The sequence below is a fragment of the Epinephelus moara genome, chromosome 17 (genome assembly GCF_006386435.1).
Source record: "Epinephelus moara isolate mb chromosome 17, YSFRI_EMoa_1.0, whole genome shotgun sequence".
Taxonomy (NCBI): domain Eukaryota; kingdom Metazoa; phylum Chordata; class Actinopteri; order Perciformes; family Serranidae; genus Epinephelus; species Epinephelus moara.
In genome coordinates, this window is record NC_065522.1 from 64,407 (window position 1) to 90,299 (window position 25,893).

General features: G+C 40.4%; 1 protein-coding gene across 1 annotated transcript in view; it reads right to left on the reverse strand.

Annotated features, from left to right (window-relative positions):
• Positions 1–295: 295 nt before the first annotated feature.
• Positions 296–25,893, reverse strand: part of sorcs2 (sortilin-related VPS10 domain containing receptor 2) — a 195,905-nt gene continuing 170,307 nt past the window's right edge. Inside the window, exons 13-20 of the mRNA XM_050066937.1 lie at positions 22,756–22,889; positions 21,853–21,976; positions 21,001–21,113; positions 15,003–15,125; positions 9,296–9,395; positions 8,649–8,751; positions 2,900–3,048; positions 296–861 (exon numbers count right to left, since the gene is read on the reverse strand). Of these exons, the coding sequence (XP_049922894.1) occupies positions 797–861; positions 2,900–3,048; positions 8,649–8,751; positions 9,296–9,395; positions 15,003–15,125; positions 21,001–21,113; positions 21,853–21,976; positions 22,756–22,889 (911 nt within the window). The 3' untranslated portion in view covers positions 296–796. The remainder of the gene's footprint in view (positions 862–2,899; positions 3,049–8,648; positions 8,752–9,295; positions 9,396–15,002; positions 15,126–21,000; positions 21,114–21,852; positions 21,977–22,755; positions 22,890–25,893) is intronic.

The following is a 25,893-nucleotide window of genomic DNA, read 5'->3' on the forward strand; positions in this document are numbered from 1 at the left end:
GGGACTCCCGAAAAAATGTCAGCCTCTACTACAGGCCACAATGAGGCTAAAAACTGAGTTTAAATGACGTTTTTCCAAACAACTTTTTATGTCGGGATTTCGGGACACTTGCAGTATGGAGATATTCTGTTGTTTCAATTATGTATTTTTTGGACGTTTTAATCTGGGGCACCCAGCCTCCATTAGGTGGAGTTGTGTTGCTAGCCCCATCTCCGCAAGGGATGTGAGGACTCTAAAACTTCACCTGAGCCTCCCTCGGCATATGGGTGAGTAGATAATGGCTGAATTTTCATTTTTGGGTGCACGATCCTTTTAATACTTGGAAATCATCTTAACACACTTGCCTTTGGCCACTCTAAAACTTTTTGTTTTAGAGTGGCCAACTTTTACTGAAGTTACCTTCAGTAACTACTGCCTCTTGGTAGTAGAAGATTTAACTCTATCTGGAAACCAGTGCAGTGAGTCATGCTTGCTGGTTTTGAGTGTCTACGAGTGAGAGACAACGTACACATATGTTTTTTTTTCCTTTTTTTTCATTCAAAACAAAGATGAGCGAGTGTTCTTAGTGTGATGCCATCAAAACCTCATTGCGCCCCACCCCCTTCCCCAACCCACCACCAAAAACAAAAAGTTGCACAGGCTGCAGGTGAAGGGTTGAGGTGAGACTATGTGGAGGTGAAGTGTCCAAGGAAGAGGAGAAGGAAAAGGAGAGGTAAGAGGAGGAAGGCCGAGTGGAGTCCCTGTGCTCGTTAGCCAGCTAGACTAGGCTAGCTTGTTAGCGGTGTCATGGCAGCCATCAGCTGGTCAGGTAACTGTGTAGTTCTCTGGAGTTGATGCTCAGGACCACACCTGAATGGTTACCTGGCAACAAAAGGGAGGAAGAAACATGACATAGACACACAAAGGAGCTGATGATGACACACTGTGGAGGGAAATGTTTTACAATATACCTCAGTACATTTTACAACAACAATAACATTGTGCATTCAAACTGATGCATCAGCAATTAAAAATCAAATAATATCATACTGTAGAACACAACATCAATTAGATGGTCACTTTTCTGCAAAGTGAGTACTTCAGCAGCCTATGGTTTTGAATGCAGGAGTGTTACTTGTAACAAAGTATTTCTACACATTTATATTGGTAGTTTTACTTAATACTTCTTTCACCACTGGTTTACATCCATATTTTCTAGCTATCAGTCTTCTTCCCTGCATTTGCTGGCACGTTGCTGTTTTTCTGGGGAATTGCTGTCATCGACTGTGAATAAATGGAATAGTTTAACACCCTCAGCAGGTATATGTATCATGTCATTTATTCTTGCAGGCATTCTTGTAGTACACATGCTAGTGCTAATGGATTAATCCACTCCTTATTTTGTGAATAGTTTGACTGATCCTTGAGTTTATAAAATGTTAGAAAATCGACTCAAGTACATCACAATTTCCCAGTGCTCAAAGTGTCATCTTCAAATGTCTTGCTTGTCCAACCAATAGTCCAAAGCCTGAAGATATTATGTTGATATAAAAAAGGATGAATACCTGCATACAATAAGCTGGAACCAACACATACTTGGCATTTGTACCAGAGTGATCACCAGGGGTTCAAGCCCAGAGGGCTGAAACTTTTCATTTTTAGTTACTGACATCATGGAGAGCAACCACCCATAACTTGAACATTCTACTTAAAAATTCTACTTTAAAATTTTGTGTTACTCCCAGCAGTATTACAATACTTACAACAATGTATAAGTATGCTAGGAATGCATTTATTTTTCAGAAATATTGCTTAATACATTTTATTATTTCTTAATGGCCTAATCATGATTGTTAATATCACCATGATGAAGAGGTGGTGACCACTGTTAACCTTTCACTACACTGGTATGTCATAGCTATCATATCATATCATATACAACCCCGATTCCAAAAAAGTTGGGATGCTGTGTAAAATGTAAATAAAAACAGAATGCAATGATTTGCAAATCTGTTGTGACCTGTATTTGATTGAATACAGTACAATGTTTTAACTCATAAATTGTATTTTCTTTATGTACACTCATTCTGAATTAAATGTCATGCCAAACATGCAACAAAAGGGGCAACAAAAGACTGGGAAAGTTGTGGAATGTTTAAAAAACACCTGTTTGTAATATTCCAAAGGTAGATAGGTTAATTGGTAACCGATTAAAAACCCCTGCTCCCAAATGCTTAATGAGCATTGTTAAAAGAAAAAGTGATGTCACACAGTGGTAAACATGGCCCTGTCCCAATTTTTTTTGGAATGTGTTGCAGGCATCACGACAGGCTCATCACTGTTGCGTCTTGCTGTGAGACTACTTTAATTGCAGTAGCACATGCGCAATTAAATTTGCAGGTGTCACCAGCTTTTTTCAGTAGTTTAAAAAGGCAAATATACCAGCATACTTTGATGTCAAAATGCATAAATTTTGGCAGGTCAATTTATTTGTGATAAATTTGACAGTTATGTGCTCCTTCTAGAATATCTTTAATTTGGTACCAATTATAACCAAGCTGCCAACCGCTGTCTCGATGAAGGAAATATTAACTTAATTTAACCCCAGAAAGTGACATCATGTCCATGTTTACATCAATTTGCACAATAATATGATATGGCATATTATTATGATATGATTTGAATGTGCTTGCAAATGTAGGTGATGACTACACAGTGCCTTGTGACCAATCCTGAAGGCAAAAATAAAGATTTGAATATGAGTTTCTTGCCTTTAGAAATACCAGTGATAAGGATAGAAAAGGGTCCTTCAGTACCTTGGTGCGTGTTAACTGCTGGTGTTAGTAGCTTGGGTTTTAGTAGCAGTGGTTAGTGGTAGTCCTTATAAGGGATCGGAAGGCAGGGCTACCTCCTGTGTTACCTAGAGTCTGAGAGTCCAGGTCGTCGTCAATGAACTCCTCCCCCTGAATGATGTGCTGGGTGTCCTCGCTGTGATTGACGGGGCTGGTCATCTCCTGCTCCTTCTCATTGTGCATCTGGGCGTAAACGTTGCGGTTGCCCGGGAGCTTCCTAAAAAACAGTGGTGGATAGGCATCCTCAGTCCTAAGCCAAGGACAGTGAGATTTATTGTTTTCGTAAGATGGGGCCATAGTTTTGCACTGCATGTTTTAATTGAAGTGACTATTTGGTGGACATTTGTGCTCTGGACACTTAGAGGTGCTGCTGTTACATTAGTTATGTGAAAAGAAAGCATGCAGTTACTCAAGGTACCATATACTGTATAATAAATCAGCAACGGTAAAGTCTCATGCAGTCTACTAGGTAAGGTGATATGCTGCTATAGTGAGAAAATATAGAAATTTGTCAACCATTTGTGCTTTTGCTATAGTGTTCGTACAGATGTAGCTATCCATTTATTATTTGATTTTATTAGTGGGCATTGCTGCAAACAACCCACCTGTATGGAAATGTTTGATTCACAGGATTTTTGCAACAATGTGATTAAATATCTTGATTTGACAAGGAGCTAATTTTTCTTTTAATTTGTTTGCTGGTTTGATAGCCATAGTGCTCAATATTAAATACATAATTATGAAATATGTATAATGCCTCATGTGGGCATTCATACTGAATTATAATGCATTCATAATGCTTATGACTACACTCATAAACACGCATATTGCTTTCTGATGCACTTTATCAACTCAACTCATAAAACAGTATAGATGTGACCTTTAATGACATGACTTATAATATTTAAGTTCAAGTGTGTTACAGATGCTCTTGAAGAGCTAAAAACTACAGGCTGACTGATACATTATGACCACCTATACTCACCTATTACACACCTCAACAATAAAATGTAGAATAGACATAGCATGCTAACTATACTTTTTGCTGTTGTAGTGTGAGATGATACATTTTTATTATCACAGTGGTAAACAGACCTTGATGCATGCCCCCTTTAATGTGAGCGGTCCGGAATGATCGGGCCAATCAGAAGCCGCCCTGCGGTCTGCACTACATGATGCAGTTCTGGAGCAAGTTCCAGGACACCACCATCAAAACTACTGATGACATCAATGACCTCACTTGATCTGTGGTGGATTTAATCTGTAAATTACAGATGCAACTTTACCAAAAACTCCAGTTAAATCATTTCACAATAAAAAACTATGGTTCACCCGAACCGTCTGGGATGCCATAAACAAACGCACTGCAGTTTACAAATTAGGACTGCAGTCTGGAAACATGGACCACTTGTTTCAAGAAGTCCCTGTGCCCAAGAACTCCCTGTGCCCAAGAAAGCAAAACCAACCTGCTTGAATTAGGGCTGGGCAATATGGACAAAAATTCATATCCTGGTGGGCTACATGTTCAGTTGCAAGCTGATCCACGGCTTCCCTGTTATTTTTGCTGCATGTGTTTCCACAGCAGGGCAGGTAAAAAATGTTTACCTGTTGGAGGTGAGCTGTTTGCAGAGGTGCAGTAAGAGCCTGTTGTCTGCAGCTCTTCATCAACATCTCACTGTGGCTGTTTCTGCTTTTACTCTTCCTCCCTGCCATATTATTAGACTTGCCTTAATTGGAGAAAAGACGCTAATGAAGTTTCTCTAATTCAGTAATAAACATATTTTAATTCCTACAGAGTCTTAAAACTAAAAGTCCCTGTTATTTTTTTTATGTAAAAATCTTTATCGTTAAGCAGCAAAATAAGGAAATGTTGAGTTTTCAAGCAGCAACTTCTAATAAGGTGGATAGCGAACATGAAACAGTAAAATAAAGCAGATACGTAAAGTAAAAACAGGATGCAGGAGAGAAACTAAACTCAAAACCACAGAGATTCAGTTAGAAGCTACAAATGTACTGAGAACTGAACACACAAGAGACTTTTAAAAACGCCTTTCTCTCTGGTCTGCTTGCAAGACAGAGGTGAGTAGAGTCTCACAACACACTTGGCTTGTTTGAGGGGGAGAAACTGGCTGGTCGGGGGTTCACTGCAGCCAACCAGCGAGATACCACCACTACCCGCTTGAGTGCGGGCGGCCTGGCTTTTGGACCTAATCCGGAGAAGAAACAAATCGGCGTTTGACTGGACGCGGCTAAAAGTTACAGAGGAAAAGGCCCACAGTATTGTATCTCTATTGTTTTTCTTATACCTTCTTCAGCTTCTGGTTTCAATGGATACTGAGGGCGATTTGGTAGGTTCACATTAGATTTTAGTTACTTTTCACTGGATTAGCAGACTTCACCAGCCCCAAATCCGTGTGACACCATGTCCTCCATCAATGTGCTTTTACTTTCCACATTCTGTTCAAAATTTTGCCTCGCAAATGACTCGTTAATTGCCACCACCTGAGGTTTCGCCGTCATGGTTATTTCACAAAAAATCTTCAACATAGCCCCATTTTGTGATACAAAGATCAGTGGATTGTCAGTTCTCCCAGATAACTTGGAATGCGATATGCATCATCTGTCCCAAGGCTTTTGATTCAAAATTCTCATTCACCAACAACGTAATGTGTGGTGCAGATTCAGACACATTATACCACTCAGAAATGAACGGATTGGTTTGCACATTCAAAGCTGCTCCCTGTTGGCCTATCACAATGTGTTGCATGCTTAGGTCAACCTTTACATCTCGTGTGGCTTCATCCCATTTTCATTCGAAGACTTCACTGCCTGAAGGGTCATAGTACATTGTGCAGTGATAGTCAGAGATCAATTCGGTGGCTTTTGGAGGTTGTGATCGAATAAATTTTTCCCATTTTTTGAATACTGTCGCCACTGGGGGGCGGCAGTAGCTCAGTCCATAGGGACTTGGGTTGGGAACCGGAGGGTCGCCTGTTCGTGTTCCCGTCCGGACCAAAAATATGGAGCGTGGACTGATGGCTGGAGAGGTGCCAGTTCACCTCCTGGGCACTGCCGAGGTGCCCTTGAGCAAGGCACCGAACCCCCCAACCGCTCGGGGCGCCTCACCAAGGGCAGCCCCCTCACTCTGACATCTCTCCACTTTGTGCATGTATAGGTCCTGTTTGTGCATGTGTGTGTCTTTCGGACCTGTGTGTAATTGACAAGCAAGAGTGAAAATATTGAATTTCCCCTCAGGGGGATTAATAAAGTAAATAAACTTATGAACTGATTCAGTGATGTTTCCCAACCAATGAACCTTTGCACATTAGGATTGTGAGAGCATTAGGTCTAACCCAGAGCTGTCAACGTATACCCCTTGGGGAGAGCACCAGATTTTAATTTTTAGTTTACATAGTGCGTCTCACCCCAACAGATTGACCGGAGTTTCATCTGATACTAGAATTGGAATTTTTAGTTCACCCCCCCCTCTGTCGCTAGTCGCACCGGAGCAGTCATCAGAATCAGCTGTTCTACGCCTCAACACCCAGTGGCATGGAGGATACTGCTGTTGTGGAAAGATGTTAACTACTGATGCTGGGTAGGGTTGGGTCGGTTCTCGGTAATACCAGACTCCGCTCCGCGCACCAGTGTCACACAAAAGACTGCTCGGCATGTCTTTTTCACATCGCGGGGATTTTTCACGGACATTTTTACAGGAAACTACAACGCGGAAGTGCGCTCGACTATGGAAGCCCGAATGACTGCGGACATTCCTCGCGGAGTCCACTCCGCTTATAGTACGCCCGAGTCTGTGAGCACCTGTGTCTGCCTCTTCGCCAAGCGCACAACGAGCAGGAGAGAGAGGGGGGTGGGGGTGGGGCAGGGACTGAGCTAGGGGGTGCGAGTGCGCATGCGCCGAGGCCTCTACTGTAGCCTGGAGTTTGTTTAACAGTGACGGGGAGTCGATAATGGCGGACAATTTAGTCTCGAATAAATCAAAGAATGCGCCAATATGGCAACACTTTGGCTTTGAGCCAAACCTTTTAAGCTAAACCTGCAAATTTATTTGTAAGAAATAAAAGAAACAAAGTGTTATTTTAAGGTTTATCTTGTTCTTTGGCTTTCAGTTCTTCCTTTCTGTATTTTTCAACAACCTGTGTCACATGGTCACAGAATTGTCTATGGGGCATGGATGTCAATCCTACCACATCCTCTAGTTTGCTTTGAACTGGAGCAGGGAAGGCCTCTACCACAGAGTTTCTGAACAGAGTCAGTAGTACAGGACTATTGTTCACTTCCTCTTCCGTCTCTTGTTTCCATCTTTTGAGCTGTTTGTTGATGTACACAGTAGGGTTCTTGCTGTCCATAAGTGGCTCACCCCTCAATGCTTTGGGATCTCTTCTAGTGGTGTTGGGATTCCTCCTGGGCTCTGACCAACTCAGAGGCTATTACCCCAAACCACTAAAGGGAGGACAATTGCTCACAGACTCTCTTTTTCCTGGACCATGACCTGCATGTCCACAGCATGGTTAAAACTTGAAAACCAGAGTATGCAAATACAAGGTTTGCAACTAACTTTCCAGCAACAAGGAGAACAAAGTTCAGTTAGCACCCTAGCGTCTAACTCTGCAAAGACCACGAGCTACCCGCTTCCTTGGATCAGCATCTTTGGAACAAGGACACAACAAAGACTGTTTCTGGAACCGTAGCTCTTTCCAGCCTTCTGCCAACTAACAAAAGCAGCACTCCACAAAGCGACTCTTTCTTTCATCCATTCAAGGATCGATAATGTAACAACTGGGCATAGCTTTATCACAGCTTTACAGGCTAAGCAAGACTGTTTTAATTTGTTGAATATGATTTAATGCTGTTTACTGAGTCATTGTTGTGATTGTTTGCAGTTAGGTCATTGGTTAGTTGGCTTCGCCAAAGCTAAGTGTTTAAGTTTGCTAATGCTGCATTCAACTAAACATCCTCTGCACTAATCCAAACCGTTTTCAACACATACCACATTCACATAAGCCCCTTTTATACTGCCAGATTTTCTGCAAATGTTGGGCCGCAAATGTTGGACTGCAGCCACCGTAACTTTTGTTGTTGTCCTGCCATGTTTCCCCCTGACGCTGCTGGGCCTTATTTCAGCCATCTAACCACTCTATTGGTGTGGTCATTAGAATTTGGTGGGCTGCAAATGAATCATAGGCCGAAAAAAACATCATATCAGGGATGGACACCAATAACAACATAACTTAATTCATTCTCAGAGACTGAGGAAAATACTATTGTTTCAAGTTTTGGTTAGACAGAGAAGTTTTCAACACATTTTCACTCTGACCTTGTCACATATCAAAATTTGGTCATGGACTAAGTCTCTTTCAAAATAAATGCACTACATCTGTACAACACCACGAATTTTTCTCCTTCAACAAAACAATGCGCGTGGTTACGTTTTGCCAACACACGCAAATGGTTGTGTTTAGGAAAAAAAGAACTGGGTTTGGCTTTACAATATTATGGGAAGCACTGGCCTCCTGGGTGAAAGTCTGTGGTTGTTGGACCCATCCACCACCACTCCCGCCTGCCCTACTCAGACTGCAGCCACCGTAACTTTTGTTGTTGTCCTGCCATGTTTCCCCCTGATGCTGCTGGGCCCCGCCGGAGGTCACTGACCAAGTGCCAAGTTTCATCGACTTTGGAGTGAGACCAGGTTGCCTCAGCTGTAGAGACTGGTCTAAAAATAACTGAGAAGGTGCTGTAGGATCCCAGCTTTATATTTCTGGGCTGACTGCCACACCTCTTTAACATGACTTGGCTTACCTTTTGAACTTGTAGAGGATGAAAGAGCCAGTGGTGATGATGCTGATCAGGAAAATGATGGCTAGAGCCCAAACACCCAGACCTCCAGCAGCTCCATGGTAACCTGGGGTGATGACACACACATATAAACAAAAAAAACCTTTTGATTTAGAAGATGCTATGAGATACAAATCCAGAAAGTATAGTGAAAAAGAATAAATCTTGAGCCAATGGCTGCAGGAGCGAAGGGGCAGAAAGAAAATATCCAACTGAAGTGAAAGCTTTTCTTGAATGGGCCAATATCAATACATGACAAGGCCATTTAAACTCAGTCAAGGATGATTAGGTGGATAAAAGAGCACAGTAAGGCAAAGACAGATTTGAACTGGATAAGATTTGGATTACTTCGGAAACCAGAAATAGGGAAAAGGCACAAGAATCAAAGAGTATTGATGTCCAGCATCCATACAGAATGCTGCAGGTGTATGGTTCATGAATGCACCAGTTTCTGCTACTGTAGCTGATGACTCATTAGCAATTAGGCCTAGCCCTTGGAAATAAATCAATAGTATGCAATTATCACTTAAAAATAAAAACAAAAACCAACTGTCATTTTGGAAAGCAGACTATATTGGAAGTAATGCAAATAGTATTTCAATATACAGCACCTGCATTTGGGTCAGTTAGCATCACCAGCACTTGTAGACCTCCTCGCACCACAAAGCTGACATTGTTGCTGTTGAAGGCTTGTATGATGGCTGGAATACGCTGAGAATAGGGAAATATGAAATTAAGAAATATATTGTAAAAAATAAAAAACAGTATGGGCAGGCAAATAAACTAACTACACCCTCAAATTGTGTTACATCCCTCCCTCCCTCACTGTATTGTGTTCCTTGTGGTGATGTTTTTTTTGTGATTTGATTGTTCTTACATGTGTACAGGCTGTGGACACCAATTTCCTCTATCTATCTATCTATCTATCTATCTATCTATCTATCTATCTATCTATCTATCTATCTATCTATCGTAGCCTCGGCAACCAGTGTATGAATGTGTGCGAATGGGTGAATGTGACTCGTGGTGTAAAAAGCGCTTTGAGTGGCCGGATGACTAGAAAGGCACTACACAAATGCAGGTCCATTTACCTTCAATAATAAGCTATAGCATGACGTTGTTGGCTTAACTAAAGTTACAACACTGTATAAGGTTATTAGCAATTGTAAGATACTATAACACATTATGAGGACTGAGCAGTATTTGCTGGCTCCACGTGAAGTGTAAAACAACAAATGAATCACAATGATTATCAAAGCCACGACAAGTCTTAAAAGTATATTTTACAAAACACACAACTTCACATTTTAGTTAAATCAGACAATGGCGCCATCACACCACCCATAGTGGCCAATGGTACAAGAGTAATAGACTCCCAGGGAAGATGTGAATGTGCAATAGAGAGTATAGTAGTGTTAGTGTAGCTAAGTGAGCATGTGACCACAGCCAACATTATCTGGGTAAATAAAAAGTCTCTTTAGACATGCAAATCAGTGAGGCTTTCTCCACAACATGATGAAAGGTTGCAAATAGGAACCTAGCTTTTTAACAATTATAAACAGCATATTACTGTACCTCATGTCATTGAACAGACAATAATATGAAATATTTTGTCCTGCACAGCCATTATTCCAACTCAACCAACCTTTACATGCTCTTTCACCTACCTTCATTTCCAAAGATTCCTGTTTACAATGCCCTTTAGTGTTATCACAAACAATTTTATGCCTTCATAGTGTATGTTTCTTTTTTTAATTATTTTAACATCAATCAAAACTAGAGAACAGTCCATTTTGTGTGATTTAGATTGAATTTTGAATTGCGTCTATAATTTTTCTAACCCTTCTATATGAAGGAAGTGGGCTGTCAGATGTAAAGGTCCCTTGATTGGCTGCCAGCGCTATTGAAAAAGACTGCTGCTTGCTAGCTAGCACACGTGGTGTACCCCACAGTCCCTCTGTTTAACTTCCTGCCACTCAGAGACTACAAAGCTGGAAAGTTTGCTGATCAAGCGGGCAAGAGGTTGCTGCTAGCTAGCAAGCCCAACTATGGATGCACACTCCGTTCTTCTCACTTCACCCAAGTTTGGTGATCCAGCAAGGAGTCGAGGGCAGTCCAGCCACTGAAGGTCTGTCTCCACAAAAATTGACAGCTACAGAAAGGGAAACGTTGGTCTGTCATTGCAGTGTGGCCAGTGTAAAATCTGCTCGCAGATGAGCAAGTACTCCAGGGGTTTGCGGCACGGAGGGGATGCCAACACTGTTCCTCTCCACTCACTGCCCACACTGTGATGATGGTACTGGTTGAAGGTGACTAAAGTTTCCTTTAAATGGCTGTAGCAACTCAAATTTAGTCAGCAACTGTTAGAAAAAATACAGGGATACATGTAAACTAGACACACAGATACATAAAGGAGGCAGAGCAGCATTAAAATCCAACGTCCTGCCTCTAAGGAGAGGGATGAGAGAGGGTAGAGCTCCTCAGTGTTTTTTGGCAAGGGTTGTTTTCAAAGACACAGATGCTGTCATTCCATCACGCTATAAATACAGATCAATTGTCTACAAAATAAAAACCTGACGAATTTCTTTATAATCCATTATACAGATCTTGTTATCAGTCACTTCATATAGTGAGGAATATCGTATCTTACCACGTCTTAGGCTTGCGTGTGCTTCTCCCTGTCTATCCACATTTGTAGTCCAGCTTTCAAGATGCAAATATTTCCATATTGTCCAGTTGACAATCAAACTTTGTATGACAAGACAAGCGCACTTTACCTTTGTGCACCCAGACAACTGTAGCCTAATTATGCATGCTGACAGGGCAGTAGTCACCATATACACTGAGGGGGACACGTCCCCCCCCTCAATGCCCAAAATTGTTTTTACTGCAAACAAAGTGGCAAATATTATCTTGGAGGACATCATTGCACTTGGTTGACTATTTTTCTGTTATCTTAGATGTAAATATTGCATGTTTCTTTCAGATAAAACACATTTTTGATTTGTGAATGAGTCAATGGAATTTCTTGCAATAATGAAAAAATACTGGCTATCATGTCCGCCTGGCACAAACCACATGTTTTGGACAACTGTGAAGTGACAGAATGTCCCAGCATCATGGTTCTTATATTGCCAGATTCCAGAGAGTCTCCCCTCTTCATATATGGCAGAATATGTCAACTTCCAACTTGCTATGGTGAGATACATGTAAAAATGTAAGAATGTAGTCACATGGATTTGTTTTTTTTCATTGATATAAAAATTAATATAAAATACAGGCACATAGAAGGACATGGAATGATGGCAAATCTGGATTGCCAAGACTGTCCTGAAAAAAACAAAACAAGATATAGCATGTGTATGTAGCCTTTATAATGACTGTGATATGAGCTTAAAAGTAAAGGCAGTAAAAATACCCCAAAAAAAGGCCTAGGGCCCTTTAATATCAATAGGTCCTCAGTGGAGAGGGCAAATAGCTCTATACCCTTTTGTCCAACTGACTTGGTGATGAGAAAGGCAAAGCGTCTGTACGACATCTAATGCACGTCTGTCCGTCCTGGAAGAGGGATCCCTCCTCAGTTGCTCTTCCTGAGGTTTCTACCGTTTTTTTTCCCCGTTAAAGGGGTTTTTTTGGGGAGTTTTTCCTTATCCGCTGCGAGGGTCATAAGGACAGAGGGATGTCGTATGCTGTAAAGCCCTTTGAGGCAAATTGTGATTTGTGATATTGGGCTTTATAAATAAAATTGATTGAAAATTGAAAGCAGAGTAAGGAAATTTGGGGTATTGAGGAATTTCTACTCCTGACCAATAAGAGCATCCTGGCAGGCAACACCACTGCGTGGTACAGAAACAACACGAAACAAGGCAAAGAGTGTTGCAAAGAGTGGTTCATTAAGCTGAACACACCATAGGTGCTGCAAAAATAGGGCCAGGGAGGCCTCAGTCAGCGGACATGGGCCTGCTCTATGGGCCACACAGTGCAAAAGCAATGTTGATCATCCAGGAAATTTTATGTGTGTTATAGTATCATACAATTGCTAATAACCGTATACAGCTCACAAAGTCATGCTACAATGCATTATTGATGTTTATAAGACATTATATACGTCACAAACATGACGTATGGAGCATTCCACTGGTAAATGGGGTTAATCAGTAACAGGTAGGGCTATATAAATACTTTACATCACATTCGTCCTGCACATAAATGTTTTTAACAGCTATATCAGAATAATAAGAATAGGATGAGGTATAAGCTGGATGTTGCTTCGCTCATCTGTGGTGCCTCCGCTGCCTAAATTGGGTGGCAAGGTAGCAGGTGAGTCCTCAGATTCGCCACTTTTCCAGCTGTATGGAACGCACCACCAAGCATTGAACAGGACTGATGAGAAACATTTGGCTTACTGGACACTATAGAAGTTAACTTTGGGGTCAATAATGTCATATACATCAAAGTTACATACATTAAATATCTTTAGAACGGTGCAGGTGAGGGACCTCCTTTTTTTTGCCCAGAAGCTAACATTAACCCTCTTATCGTCCATTTGAACAAGGGCTTCCATGCAATCATATCCCCTTTAGAGGCCTTGTAATCCAGCCTTGATTGTGATATATTTTTGAAAATTGTGTAAAATGTTGTTGTTAGCCATCCATGATGCCTGTTGTGCCTGTCCACCAATTACAGGCTCATCACATGTTCATCACTTGTCAACCCAAATAATAACTCATAACTCAAATACACTGCACAACAGAGTAATGACCAACTGTCTTTGGCTTAAAATGTTCCTCCAAACACTTGAAACCACATTTTGCATTTTGGACAAGTAAGATCACATAACACCTGAAAAGCTTAATGTCAAGTCCTGTAGCTTTGTTTATTGATAGGTCAATGCCCATTGATCTATCAATAAACAAAGCTACAGGACTTGACATTAAGCTTTTCAGGTGTTATGTGATCTTACTGCAGTAGGATAAGCTAATAGTCGATGTTTAGAACAACCTCTGCTGGATCACAAGGCAAACTACTTCAAATGGCCTGTTGTGATTATAGACTGAAATTCTTTAATTCAAAGAGGTTGAAAAAATATGACATTCCAACAAATGTTCTGAATGAAAAGTGACAGCCTTAATAACAGTTGACAATATCATGATTGGGTATGAAAGAGGCATCCTTGAAAGGCCCAGTCATTAACAAGCAAGAATGGGGTGACGTTCAGTAGTTTGTAAAAACTTCTTAGGCAACAGTTATCAGGAATTTAGAAATTTCACTATCCACAATCCATAATATCATCAAAAGATTCAGAGAATCCAGAGAAATCTCTGTATATAAGAGGCAATGCCGACAACCAATACTGAATGCTTGTGACCTTTGATCCCCAATGGCCCTACTGCATGTGAACGAAAATACTCAGAGGCGAGGAATATCCAAAGCAAGTATGTCAGTCACTGCTCATGAACTGTGGACAAACTGTCAAACTAGGCAGCGCTGATCAAATTTGAATCAAGATTCTGTTACTTAATTTCCTATTTCTCTCCTCAGATGTTTAAAGAACATAGTTTGGTGACTGTTTAGCTGTAAAATGAGAATGTTAGTCAGGCTGCTTGGTAATGCAGTTAAGCTGTTTTCAACATGGTGACCTGGGGACCAACTTTTTTTATTATTTTGCTAAAAAGTACACTGAAATATGTTTCTGAAGACATTTGGGGCAAGAAATAGGCAATGCAGTTACAGAGTCTTGATTCATATCAAAACAGCAAGATTGACAACTGCATTTAGAGATTCCTCGGCTTTGATTGGTTGTTTCTGTTGTGCCATACTCAATTTTATGTAACACCTGGTATTAATAGCATGTTAGTATGTAATTTCAAACAGTCTCTGTATCTCTGCTTAAAGGCTGAAACACTGACGGTGTGTGGGTCTTTGTGGGAGTGTAGGTACATGGCTGTAGCCGTGCTGTTTATAACATAAAAGGTTTGTGTTCTCACCTTAACACTGTTAAGCTCTGAGTACAGCACAGGTGGGGTTTTGTGTTGCGTTTACTGTCACAGCAGAGAAGGAAACGGTTTCTGTTGCTGTAACAGTAACAAAGCAAAGTTTGGCCTCATTCTCAGAACTGTCATCTTTTTCATCCCACTACAGTTTGCAGGCCTAGAAAAATGTTTTGGAAAATGGGAGTCTGTTATAAAAATCAAGAAAATAGTGAATCCTTACTGTGCCTCTTTGTGTAAATTAAAAATGTGCTTCTGTCTACAAAAGCTGTAATTTGTAGGGCAAACATAATATACTGAATATGCTTTTCTATGCATGTACATGTACCTTATCTATAAACATGCTCCTCTTGGCTGATGTGCTGTCCAGTGGGAGAACGTACAGGTCAGCTCTGGTGGGGAGTCCCGGCTTCACCACTGTAACAAGGGATTCCAGAGGGACACCTGTGTTCTGAGGTCAAAAGATTAAAGGTAAGTAACAACGTCAAACTGCACTAATCAATATTCGAAATTAATACGGTATATGTAAAGATTAAATCTGCAAAAAACAAAAAAAGCTACTAATAGCTATCTACTAAAAATAGCTCCTTAGTAACTACTCACAAAAAAATGTGACTAGTTACTAAGGAACAAGTGGAGAATGAATCAGGAATAACCTGATAATTAATGAATAGTATAATGATAATATCTGAATAGTTTTGATTTGAGGACTATATAGTAGATCATCATGACTGACTGGGAGATACTACAGTAATCAGTCATTAGGGAATGATTAGTTCATGAATATCTGTGACTCTAAATACTGACCACTTTCTGTATGAGTTGTTTGTAAATAAGTCTGAACCAGTCGTTGAGTGGCAAAAACCAGTTACAAGTCATTAATTCTTTAACTCATTATACTAAGTAGTTACTGAGTAGTCCCTCAATATTTTATGATTATAACTAGCGGCTACTGAGCTAGTTTTTACTGGAAGTCCACAGTTAGTTCATTAATAACAAACCAGAGAGAGCAGGATCTGAAATAATTTAATAATTCACACCACATACATATTTATATTTATATTCACATCCAGTTCTGTATCATTAGTAATTCTGATGCCTTAAACATAAATGTCTGCTGCTGTAGACCTTAATTTAAACCCGCTGCCCTCTTTCTCCCATACCACTGAGGGCTGGCACGGCTAGCACAGCTAGATTGTGCCCGACAGAAATGCCCTGCTACCACTGATTTGTAAAGACTTCCTGCTCCTCTGGGAGGTCTGTACCTGCCCTCACCACAGTGCAGCGTGTCTTAAGACAATCAACAATCTGAGATTTTCAAGGAGGGGTTCATGCGCCTCATGTACCCCACTCATGTGAACAACAATTATGATTAATAACAATGGATTTTTAAATTAACATTATAATTTATATAGTGCAGCACCAGTTCTGGAGGCAATGATTTGACAGCTAACAGCTATATTACGTGCAGTTTCCCCACTCCTCAGTTTCAATTATCTTTCAGAGAAATTGGCAATTTTGTGTTCACATAACATTTTATAGTTTTGCACAGAGGGTTTCTGAGTAATTTTGAACAGGAACACTTGCAGCAAAGATGCTGTTTGCAGTAACCTACACTGAACAAAGTTGAAATGCAACACTTCTGTTTTTGCTCCCAATTTTTACAGGTTTAAGATAAGATGAGACAAGCTTTATTGTCTGTCCCAAAAGTGACAGAAATTTTCCTTTAACAAGGCTCAAATTCACATTTAAAACACACATCACATTTAAAACACACAAGGGGACTGAAAAAATGGTATATGGTGCATGTGTCTATTTAATATTGTTTAGAATAGTTACTGCAGTGGGGATGAAAGATTTCTTATAAGTGTTTTTCCGGGCCAGTGGGACTTTATACCGTTTTCCTGATGGCAGTAACTGGAAGGAGTGGTGGAGGGGGTGAGAGGGGTCCTCTGTGATTAGGGTGGCTTTCCTGATCAATGAGCGGCTGTACAGTTCAGACAGTGGAGTTTGAGGTGAGCCGATTATTTTGCTGGAATGCTTTATTATGCGGGAGAGTTTTGTTTTGTTTTGTGTTTGACGGTGAGCAGGTTGTACCAGGATGAAATATTGAAGGTGAGATTGAGTGAGCGGTAAACCAACGTTAAAATGTCCTTGCTGACACGAAAAGTCCTGAGTTTCCTCAGCAGGTAGAGGCACTGTTGTGCTTTTTTGTATACTGAGTCAGTGTGCTGTGCAAAAGACAGGCAGGTGTCTATCTCTGTATCCAGGTATTTAAAAGACTGAACCTGCTCCACCAGCTGACCCTGGATGCTGAGTGGTTGGAAAAGGGGCGATGCGGTTTTGTCTCTGCCCCCACAGCACAGCTCCTTGGTCTTTGTGATGTTGAGCTCCAGTGAGTAGTCAACAAATGTTTGTACCAGGTTGTTGACCGCCTGCTGGTAAAGGGGCAGAGCATCAGTGCCAGGCAGGTGTGCCACCAGGGCCATGTCATCCGCATATTTAAAAAGTCTCATTCCTTCACTGCCACAGGTGATGCTTAAAACCAGCTTACTGGATTTAAAACCATTTAAAAGCACCTACTGTGGTCTGCCCAGTAAAAACTCTTAATCCATAAATCAGTGTCAGGTGAACCTGAAGGTCAGAGAGGCAGTGCAGCAAGTTGTTAGTGTTTACAGTATTAAAAGCAGAAGAGAAATCCATGAATAAAATCCTAGTGTGTGGGTGTGCAGAGTCCAGATTTTTAGCAACAGTGTCCAAAAGTATGAGACTCCACTGCGTTTTGGTTTATAGGCAAACTGAAGTGGATCCAGTTTGTCCGACAGCATGTCCAATAGCTGGTCACACACTACTCTCTCCATACATTTACATAAAACAGATGTCAAAGCTACTGGTCTGTAGCAGGTGTCTTCTTTGGGATTGGGATTATAGTAGATTCCTTCCACTGGTTGGGGACACGGCCAGAATCCAGAAGGTGCTGGAACAGTCGGGTGAGAACTCTAAGAGGCCTTGTGTGGGTTGATTCTACGCAAGATGTCACTAGCTTTTCATCAACGGTGGGGCTGGAGGTTGGGGGGTCCAGGTGGTTGGTGTGCTGCTGCTGTTGGACTGGGTGAAGCAAGGGTTAGGGTTAGGGCTATTTAACTGTTCCATGAAGAAGGTGGGATCGGGGTGGTCAGCCACTGCAGGCTTGGAGGCTCTGCCAATCATGATGTTTAAGCCCTGCCACGCCTCCCTCGCATTTCCAGAAGTTAATTTCTTCTAAGTTAAAGACTTTTTTATGTAAACAAAAGACTTAGTTTATTTCTCTCTTGGGATGGTTACAGTTTTATTGCAGTTTTTTATTAATTTTTTTTTTTTTAGAACTTTACATGACTAGTGCTACAGAGCTACAGAAATGTTGTTTTGGTCACCAATATCCCCAAAAATCTCTCAGTATCTGGTGTGACCACCATTTGTGTCATATAGTGTGACACATCTCCTTTGCATAAAGTTGATCAGGTTGTACATTGTTGACAGTGGAATGTTGGTCCACTCCTCTTCAATGGCTGTGCTAAATTTCTGAATTAGCAGCAATTTTAACATACTGTCGTTTATGCCAACCCAGAGCATCCCAAACATGATAAATGGGTGACATGTCTGTTGAGTATGTATGCTGCCATTGTGGGATCACTGGACTCCACAGATGATTTTTTTCACTTGTGTAAACTGACATTTCTTGTAACCTTAGCCCAAAATAGCAGCAGAGGTCCCTTTTTATTTTGACAGTATGAAGGAACTTAGCTCCCCGCAGTCCTCTGTTTTTCACACCTATGTGTGAAACTCTGCCTATGAAGCTAGTCTTCATTCACCTTTGCTCACTGTGGCATGTGACCCCATGATGTCACCAGGTCAATCACCTGTTAGCTATCATAACAGCAGAATACTCACCTTTCAACCATGGCTCTCTGATCACTACATGTGGCCACTATCCTACACAGATCAGGTTAAAATATCTTTGAATTGGAACCCATACAGAGATGGAACTCAAAGCTCCTGCTTCACTTTACGTTTCTTCAGGCCAACCAATAGTTGAGGCAGAACCTCTCCCTCTCTCTGTGGGCATCTTTGATTTGGCCATCTTTCTTATAGAATAGAATAGAATAGAATAGAATAGAATAGAATAGAATAGAATATCTTCATTATCATTGTACATGTACAACAAAATTGAATGCAACCTCCTCAGTGCCAATGTCAGTAAAAAAAACAATAACAAACTATATAGTCAAAAATGAAAGTATAAAAACACACACAGGGCATTTAGCCTATTGCACAAATCCCTTTGTATTGCACTCAGACATAGTTCCACAGTCAATTTTTTGTGCATTCATTAAGTGCAGTTATTGCTTTTGGATAAAACCTGTTTTTTTAACCAGTTTGTCCTGTATCTCCTGCTCGAGGGCGGCAGTTCAAACAGAAGGTGTCCTGGGTGGGACAGAATGTTCTGGGCTTTTCTAAGCCAGCAGGATCTATACATCTCTTCCATGGAGGGGAGAGGACAGCCAATAATTTTCTGAGCGTTGTTGACGACCCTCTGGAGTGCTCTTCTGTCTGCTACTGTGCAGCTGGCATACCACACACATATATAGTATATCAACCCACACTCTATGGTGGTTGAAAAACAGAAGCAGTTTCTGGGTGAGCTGGTTCTTCCTGAGAAGTCTTAGGAAGTAGAGTCTCTGCTGTGCCTTCTTAATTAATGCTGTGGTATTGGCGTTCCAGGTCAGTGTCTGTTTTATTTCTCTTGTAGTCGTTGATCAGTTCCTTGGTCTTGGTGGTGTTAAGGAGCAGGTTATCGTCCCTGCACCACCCACTCAGCCGCTCAATGTTGTTCTAGTGTTCTAGTCTGCTTTTAAATGCCAAAAGCAGAAGAAGAGCCCGTACCAGCACAGAAGAAAATTGGTGACAAGTGCAGCTACAGCAACAGCAGTGCCTTGACTTGTCAAAAAGCATTTTTTTTTCCTGAGGCCTTTATATTTTGTTTATTCTTTGCAATTGTAGTTGCCAACAGCTTGAAGAGGCACTGAGCGCTGCAAGGTTGCTGTTTTTTCTGGTCGTCAGTGTTGAAAAATGTTTAACTTTTGGGAAAATGCTGCACAAATCACTGGATATGTTTACATGCACACTAATATCCCCATTTGTAGCAAACTTTGAAAAAATCCTATTTTAATGCATAGAAGCAAAATGACGAGCTGCTCCAGAGGTTCCTCTGTTTTATAGGGAACATCATAATGTCTAACTTGCGGTATGATTTAGTGTGATATATACTGAAGTAGCCTAGTAGTTATATCAACATCTGAAAGTAATCAACGTCTGACTGTCACATCAAATAAAGAAAGTATGATTCAAAAACATTTCGACAATATTAATTGTCACTTAACATTGAACTATACAGATATGCATTTAAAAATAAAATGGAGAAAATAAATTAATAAAATGGAGAAAATAAATTAAATAGTTTTTGAAAAATTGTGCATCTTAAAATAAAGTGCTTAATTTTGGAAAAAATAAAATAAAGTGTAGCAACAGCTTGAATTTTCCTTTTTTCTTTGTAAACTGTTACACATCTTGACTTAACAGTCTCAACCAATTTAACAATGAATAAATAACAATTGAACAGTTTTACTGTTTCTCTTTCTTGGGATGGCTTAACTCGCATGCAGTTGGTCTGTGCATTTCTTGATCAGCTAAACCGTTACCATAAAGACTAGAAAAGTTGTGCCAGTTAAAATAGAAGCGTCCCGTCAAAATTTAAAATCCCTTATTAATTTACTGGTTATAGGTCCGGGTCCGTACAGGACGGTGTCTGGGTCCGGATTCGGACCGCGGTCCGCCTGTTAGTGACCAAGGGCGTAGAGTATTAAAGGAACATAAATTTTTTCGCCATGTAAGCAGCTTAGTGGGAATATTGTCTTTTTCAGAATAAGAGCAAAAACTGGAATATTTTGTGCATGAAAACGTATTGATTATCACTTTAGTCCTACCACAATAGCCTACCACAAAGACCTACTGTCACATCTTACATGTACAAGTGTTGAACAACAACAACAATGGAGAAGTATTTTAATATGAATTAATGTTTTTAATAAAGAAGTGTATGTAAGTACTGGGATTTATTTATTTTTTATGTTTCATTTAATATTTTTTGGTTCTTGTTCGTGTTATCGAATTTTACTGATAATCATGTAATTTTACTCACATATAGACTACTAAATTTCTGGTATCATGACATGCTATAAACAATTACTTAAAGAAAGCATAATTTCAAACTTAACTTAAAGTCCTACCTTAACAAGTATTTTGGTGACAACCTGGCCGATGTCCCGTCTCCACTCTGGGATGTTTGGGTTGAAGCTGTCCAGGTTTGCGCTAAAACTCAGAGGGATAACCTGAAAGTTATCTGGGACAGAACAGAGGAGTGGTTAGCAGTCATAATCATATCATTGTAGCTATACAATCATCCACAGATGTTGCATACTGACTGCTGAAGATTACACAGCAAATAACATAGAAACTACAGATGTAGAAAACACAACGCATGTACACTGTGTACTGAATGGACAGATGCACATTGCTGGCTATAACCTTGGAGGGAACATATGTGGATAATTCAATCCGGACATGCATATGTGTACTATTAGCATTAACAGATGGAGTTAGTTTGCCAGTATCTCAAAATATGTGCTAAGATTTAGCATACGAAGATGTACAGGAGTACGGGAAACCAGATTAATTTGAGAAGAGGCATATGGATCATGCACCTACAATCAAATTACATTACTTAGGTGGATCCCAGTCATCCCAGTGGATCCCAGTCATCATTAAGATTAAAACTAACCTTAATGCACTGATTCAAACAATAACTGGTACTACTGCTTCTTAAAAAAACCAAGCCCATCTGTTCATAAAAAGAAATCTGGCAAAATTCATCGTGTGACACACTCATCAACAATAACTGATGAGTTTCTACTATATTCTATGTAGGGCTATCAGCTTTTATGCGATTAAGAACCACTATTCTGAAAAGGAAAAGAACAAAAAAATGTTATAATGCAAAAATGCTTTCTGTTATGTTAATTTCTATATGCTGCTGTATCAACCCAAGTCTACATTAAGGTTCTTTCAAATGTCATTGTTACCGTAGACTTGAACTGTCCTGGTATCCTGCACCATAGTTCGGCCATTAGAAGCCTGGACAGTGACTGAAACCTCTCCTGTCTCTGGGAAACGAGTCAGAAGGCTGTTCTGCAGAGTCAGCGTAGGCTACAGGAGAAAGTCACAGGCTGGCTGTTAGGTAGGTCAACTGTGTATACAGGGTGTGTCTGAAAAGTCTGAGATCAAAATTGGGCTCAAACTGTCATCCTTACCGAAAGTGGTTTTGACAACAGTCACATAATTTAACAAAGTGAAAACAATGTGACAATGTGAAAGGGATAGCTCATACAAGCCATGAAGCTATAGAGGATCATCAGCTCCCCTCAGCTTTAAAGAGCTTTAAAGTGAATTTCAGCTCACTGTTTAGTTGTCTGGGTGCAAATTTGTTGTTTTGGTTCACTCTCACAAATAGTGCATGTATCAGTCACAGCAGCCACCTGTTTCTAGAGAAAAAAGATCTAAAACTCCATAAAACACTACCTGCTCAGCAGCAAACAGCACGACGGGCAAAGTTAGCAACTATTTAGTGAACCTACTGGAGCATTTCACAGTTAAAGAGACAGATATTGTTCTCAGGAGTAGGTAACAATCAAAAACAGAGCTAAATGGAGAGAAAATAATGGGCATACAATGTGGACACAAATATGACTCCAAATGAATGATAATATTGCTCATTAATATTGGATAGATAGCAAACATTATTTTGCTAATATGTTAACTATAACAACTTTATAAGGTGATAATATTGTTTGTTTACTGCCCCACTGTAGCCAAAATAATAAACTAATGTAGCTTTATTTGTGAATAACTTTGTGAAAAAAATTAATAAATGAATAGATTTGATGTCAGGTAATGCTATTAGATAAAGTTTGCTGTATGTCCTTTACCTGCAGGTTGTCTCCTATCCACCAGTAGAAGACGGACAAGTTGGCCTCTGTGGGAAGAACTATGGCTGTTAGATTGACCTCATAGTTTCTCCCAGTGATTGGAACCACTTCCAAGTGCACTTCCTGTAGAGGGGCTGTTAGAAAAGAAAACATCCACTTCAGTTTTGAATGTCTTTAAATTGCAAGTCAAAGTCATTTCAGTGTCAATTTGTTTAGAATAGAATAGAACAGAGCAGAACTTTAATTGCCACGCAATCTTAGTCGGTGGTATTTGCTTTCGGTACATATATACAGGACACTGCTTCATTGTCACAACATCAACAAGTGCATACATACATACAGACATACATGAATAAAGTGCATACAGACATCCACAGAACATATTGCGGCAAACAATAGCCCTGTAGCCAAAACCCACACAACGTGACACACCTGAAACCAAAAAAACACAAAACAAAAAACACAACAGTACAACACAGTCATATATGCATATAAAGTCCATATGCATGCTAACGGAGGGAGTTGAGTGTTCGTATTGCTGTGGGGGAAAAGCTGTTTTTAAAGAGGGTGGATTTTGTGGCAAGTGACCTGAGATGCCTACCAGAAGGGAGGGTCTGGAAAAGGTGGTTTGCTGGATGAGAGGGGTCTGAGATTATTTTATTTGCCCGTTTAGAAACACGCTGATGGGATATGGATTCGATTGATGGGAGGGCAGAACTGGTAATCTTAGAGGCCTTGGACACGATGCGTTGTAATTTCATCTTTGAATGACTGTTCGTGTTACCATACCAGACTGTGATGGAGGAGGTGATGACACTTTGGATGGCTGTGTAGAAGCGGACCAGGAGGTGTTTATTGACTCTGAACTTTTATACAAGCATTTTGAATAAGATAAGTATACTATCTGAGGCCAAACCTAATGATCTAATCTTAAAATAAATTTGTGTTCTTCATAATATGCTTAAACCCACATATGGAAGCAGCTCTTTGAGTTTTAAAGCTGCAAAGAGACAGAGCCATCTTTCAAAGTATATCAAGAATGATAATAATAATAATAATAATGATGAGAAGAACCTCCAAACCCCACTGACTGAAAAACCATACATTTACCTTGTATGCTAAAATTCAATAGTCAAGACATTTTCGTCATTTTTATCTCTTTTAGGTGTCAAACAATTTTTAGGTCAAGAGAGTGTGCAGGCTACTGACATGTCGTGGGATGTCTGGGTGGTAAGAACTACAGGTTGTTCAAAACATAAAGTTCATCAGTTTGAAGATTCATTTTTTGTCTTTGTATTGTATTTAATTAACTACAGGTCAACAAGGATTCACAAATCACTGCATTCTATTTTTATTTAGGTTTCACACAGCATCCCAACTTTTTTGGAAACGGTTGTATATTTTCACCTGTCGTGTCCCATTAAGTTTAACACGAGTGTGTGTGCACTCTCAACTAATGTGTTAGGTCTGCTGGTACTTTCAATTCTTCAAAAACTTTGTATTCTTCTGACATTGAACATTAAAGCCATGTGTTTGGGTCATTGTTTCAGTTGTGCACCACTATCCTCATGGAAAGCACTCTCCACTAAATCTTTAAAATTAGTAAAAAATAAGTTTTAAAACTTAAAATTAATGTAGTCAGCTGAGTAACTGTGGCAAGAGCTGCTAGTTAAAGGACTACTATTTCCTGAAAGAATACTAGGTCAAAGCCTATTATTTGGCCGGACTGCGTATTGTCAAGTGCAAAATTGTGGCCTAATTGTTAAAAAATATTCAGTCGCAGTGTCAGTGTGTGAATTCATGGATATCAGGTACCCGTTTGCGGTTCGCTGTAGTGGTCCCAGTAATGGATTGAGTCAAAAAAATGTTAGAAATGCAGTTAGAAGAGCAAAACTTTACAGTCATATCTGTGATGGAAAATTATGGGTATCTGACAAGTTATGGGCGTCTGACCCTCTTTTTCACCCCTTAGGGTGTCCTGCAAGGCTCACTTTATTACTTTATTGAAGCTTACAAATCATTCCATGCTCTGTAATCCCTCACTTGATAACATCAGATATATGGCGGAGGCTTGGTCGCAAAACAGGCTTCGGGTGAACCTTCAGAGAGGCCTTCAGAGTTATGACCCTGTTATTGTGTCAGGAGATGGTACGGCTTAGGACAACAGGTTCTCTGGCGCCATGTGTTGTGACTATGGATGAGCATGTGTTTGGGTAACTATAAAGATCGAGGGCTGGAGGACATTCGCCAGTTCTCACTTTGACTGACTGTTCATGCGGTTTGTACTGTTTGTGAGACTCCATTCATGAATGCTTATTAAAACTCAAGAAAGACAGCCGACGTGTGAAGTCTTTTCATTGAATTGTTTATTGAATAGTAATTTTGCCACCACAAAATTGGCGACCACGAAGGGACCTCATCTGTGAGCGGATTCTGGAATTCTGGACTGAAGGTTAAAGACTGTGTACAGCAAGAGCCGAGACTCTTACACCTCGAACTCCCCCACAAAGGAAGGTTGAGGAGAGGGCCTGACGTCTGGAGAACCGGCATTCCTTTCACCGTTGGGGTCCAACGAACTCGGTGGCTGTCAACACCTCACTGTCTTTTTCTCCAACGAACTCGGTGGCTGTCAACACCTCACTGTCTTTTTCTGGTGAGTTTTGAGGACTGCGCAGGAAAAGTCTTTTCCACCTATTGTGATAGGTTGGCAGACGTGCCAGGCACCGTTTCTGTGAAACTGAGTGCAGGAAAAGTGTGAGCTCGGTTTAGGTCAGGGACCTAAGATAGTGTAGGTTGGGAACCTAACACGACACCTGATTTCTCAGCTGTCAAGACAGAGAGAAAGGGTGGTGAGTAGCGAAGGGGAGAGATACATACACCTGCTATCAGAACGGAACAGACAGAGTGGTAAAATTGTCCTTTTATTCGTAAGTTTGATTTTCACTTAAAGGTAAAAGAATTTCGTTCCACAAATTTGGCTTATTTCCTGCTAAAGAAAAACCTGAGAATTTGATTACGATGGGATCTGGCCAGAGCAATCATGAGAGGAGAATTGAGCCTAATTATGGCGCTCCCAATGTGAGGTTCATGAAGATCAATTATGGGAAGGAGAGCGTGGCTCAGTTAGATCTGTGGGTA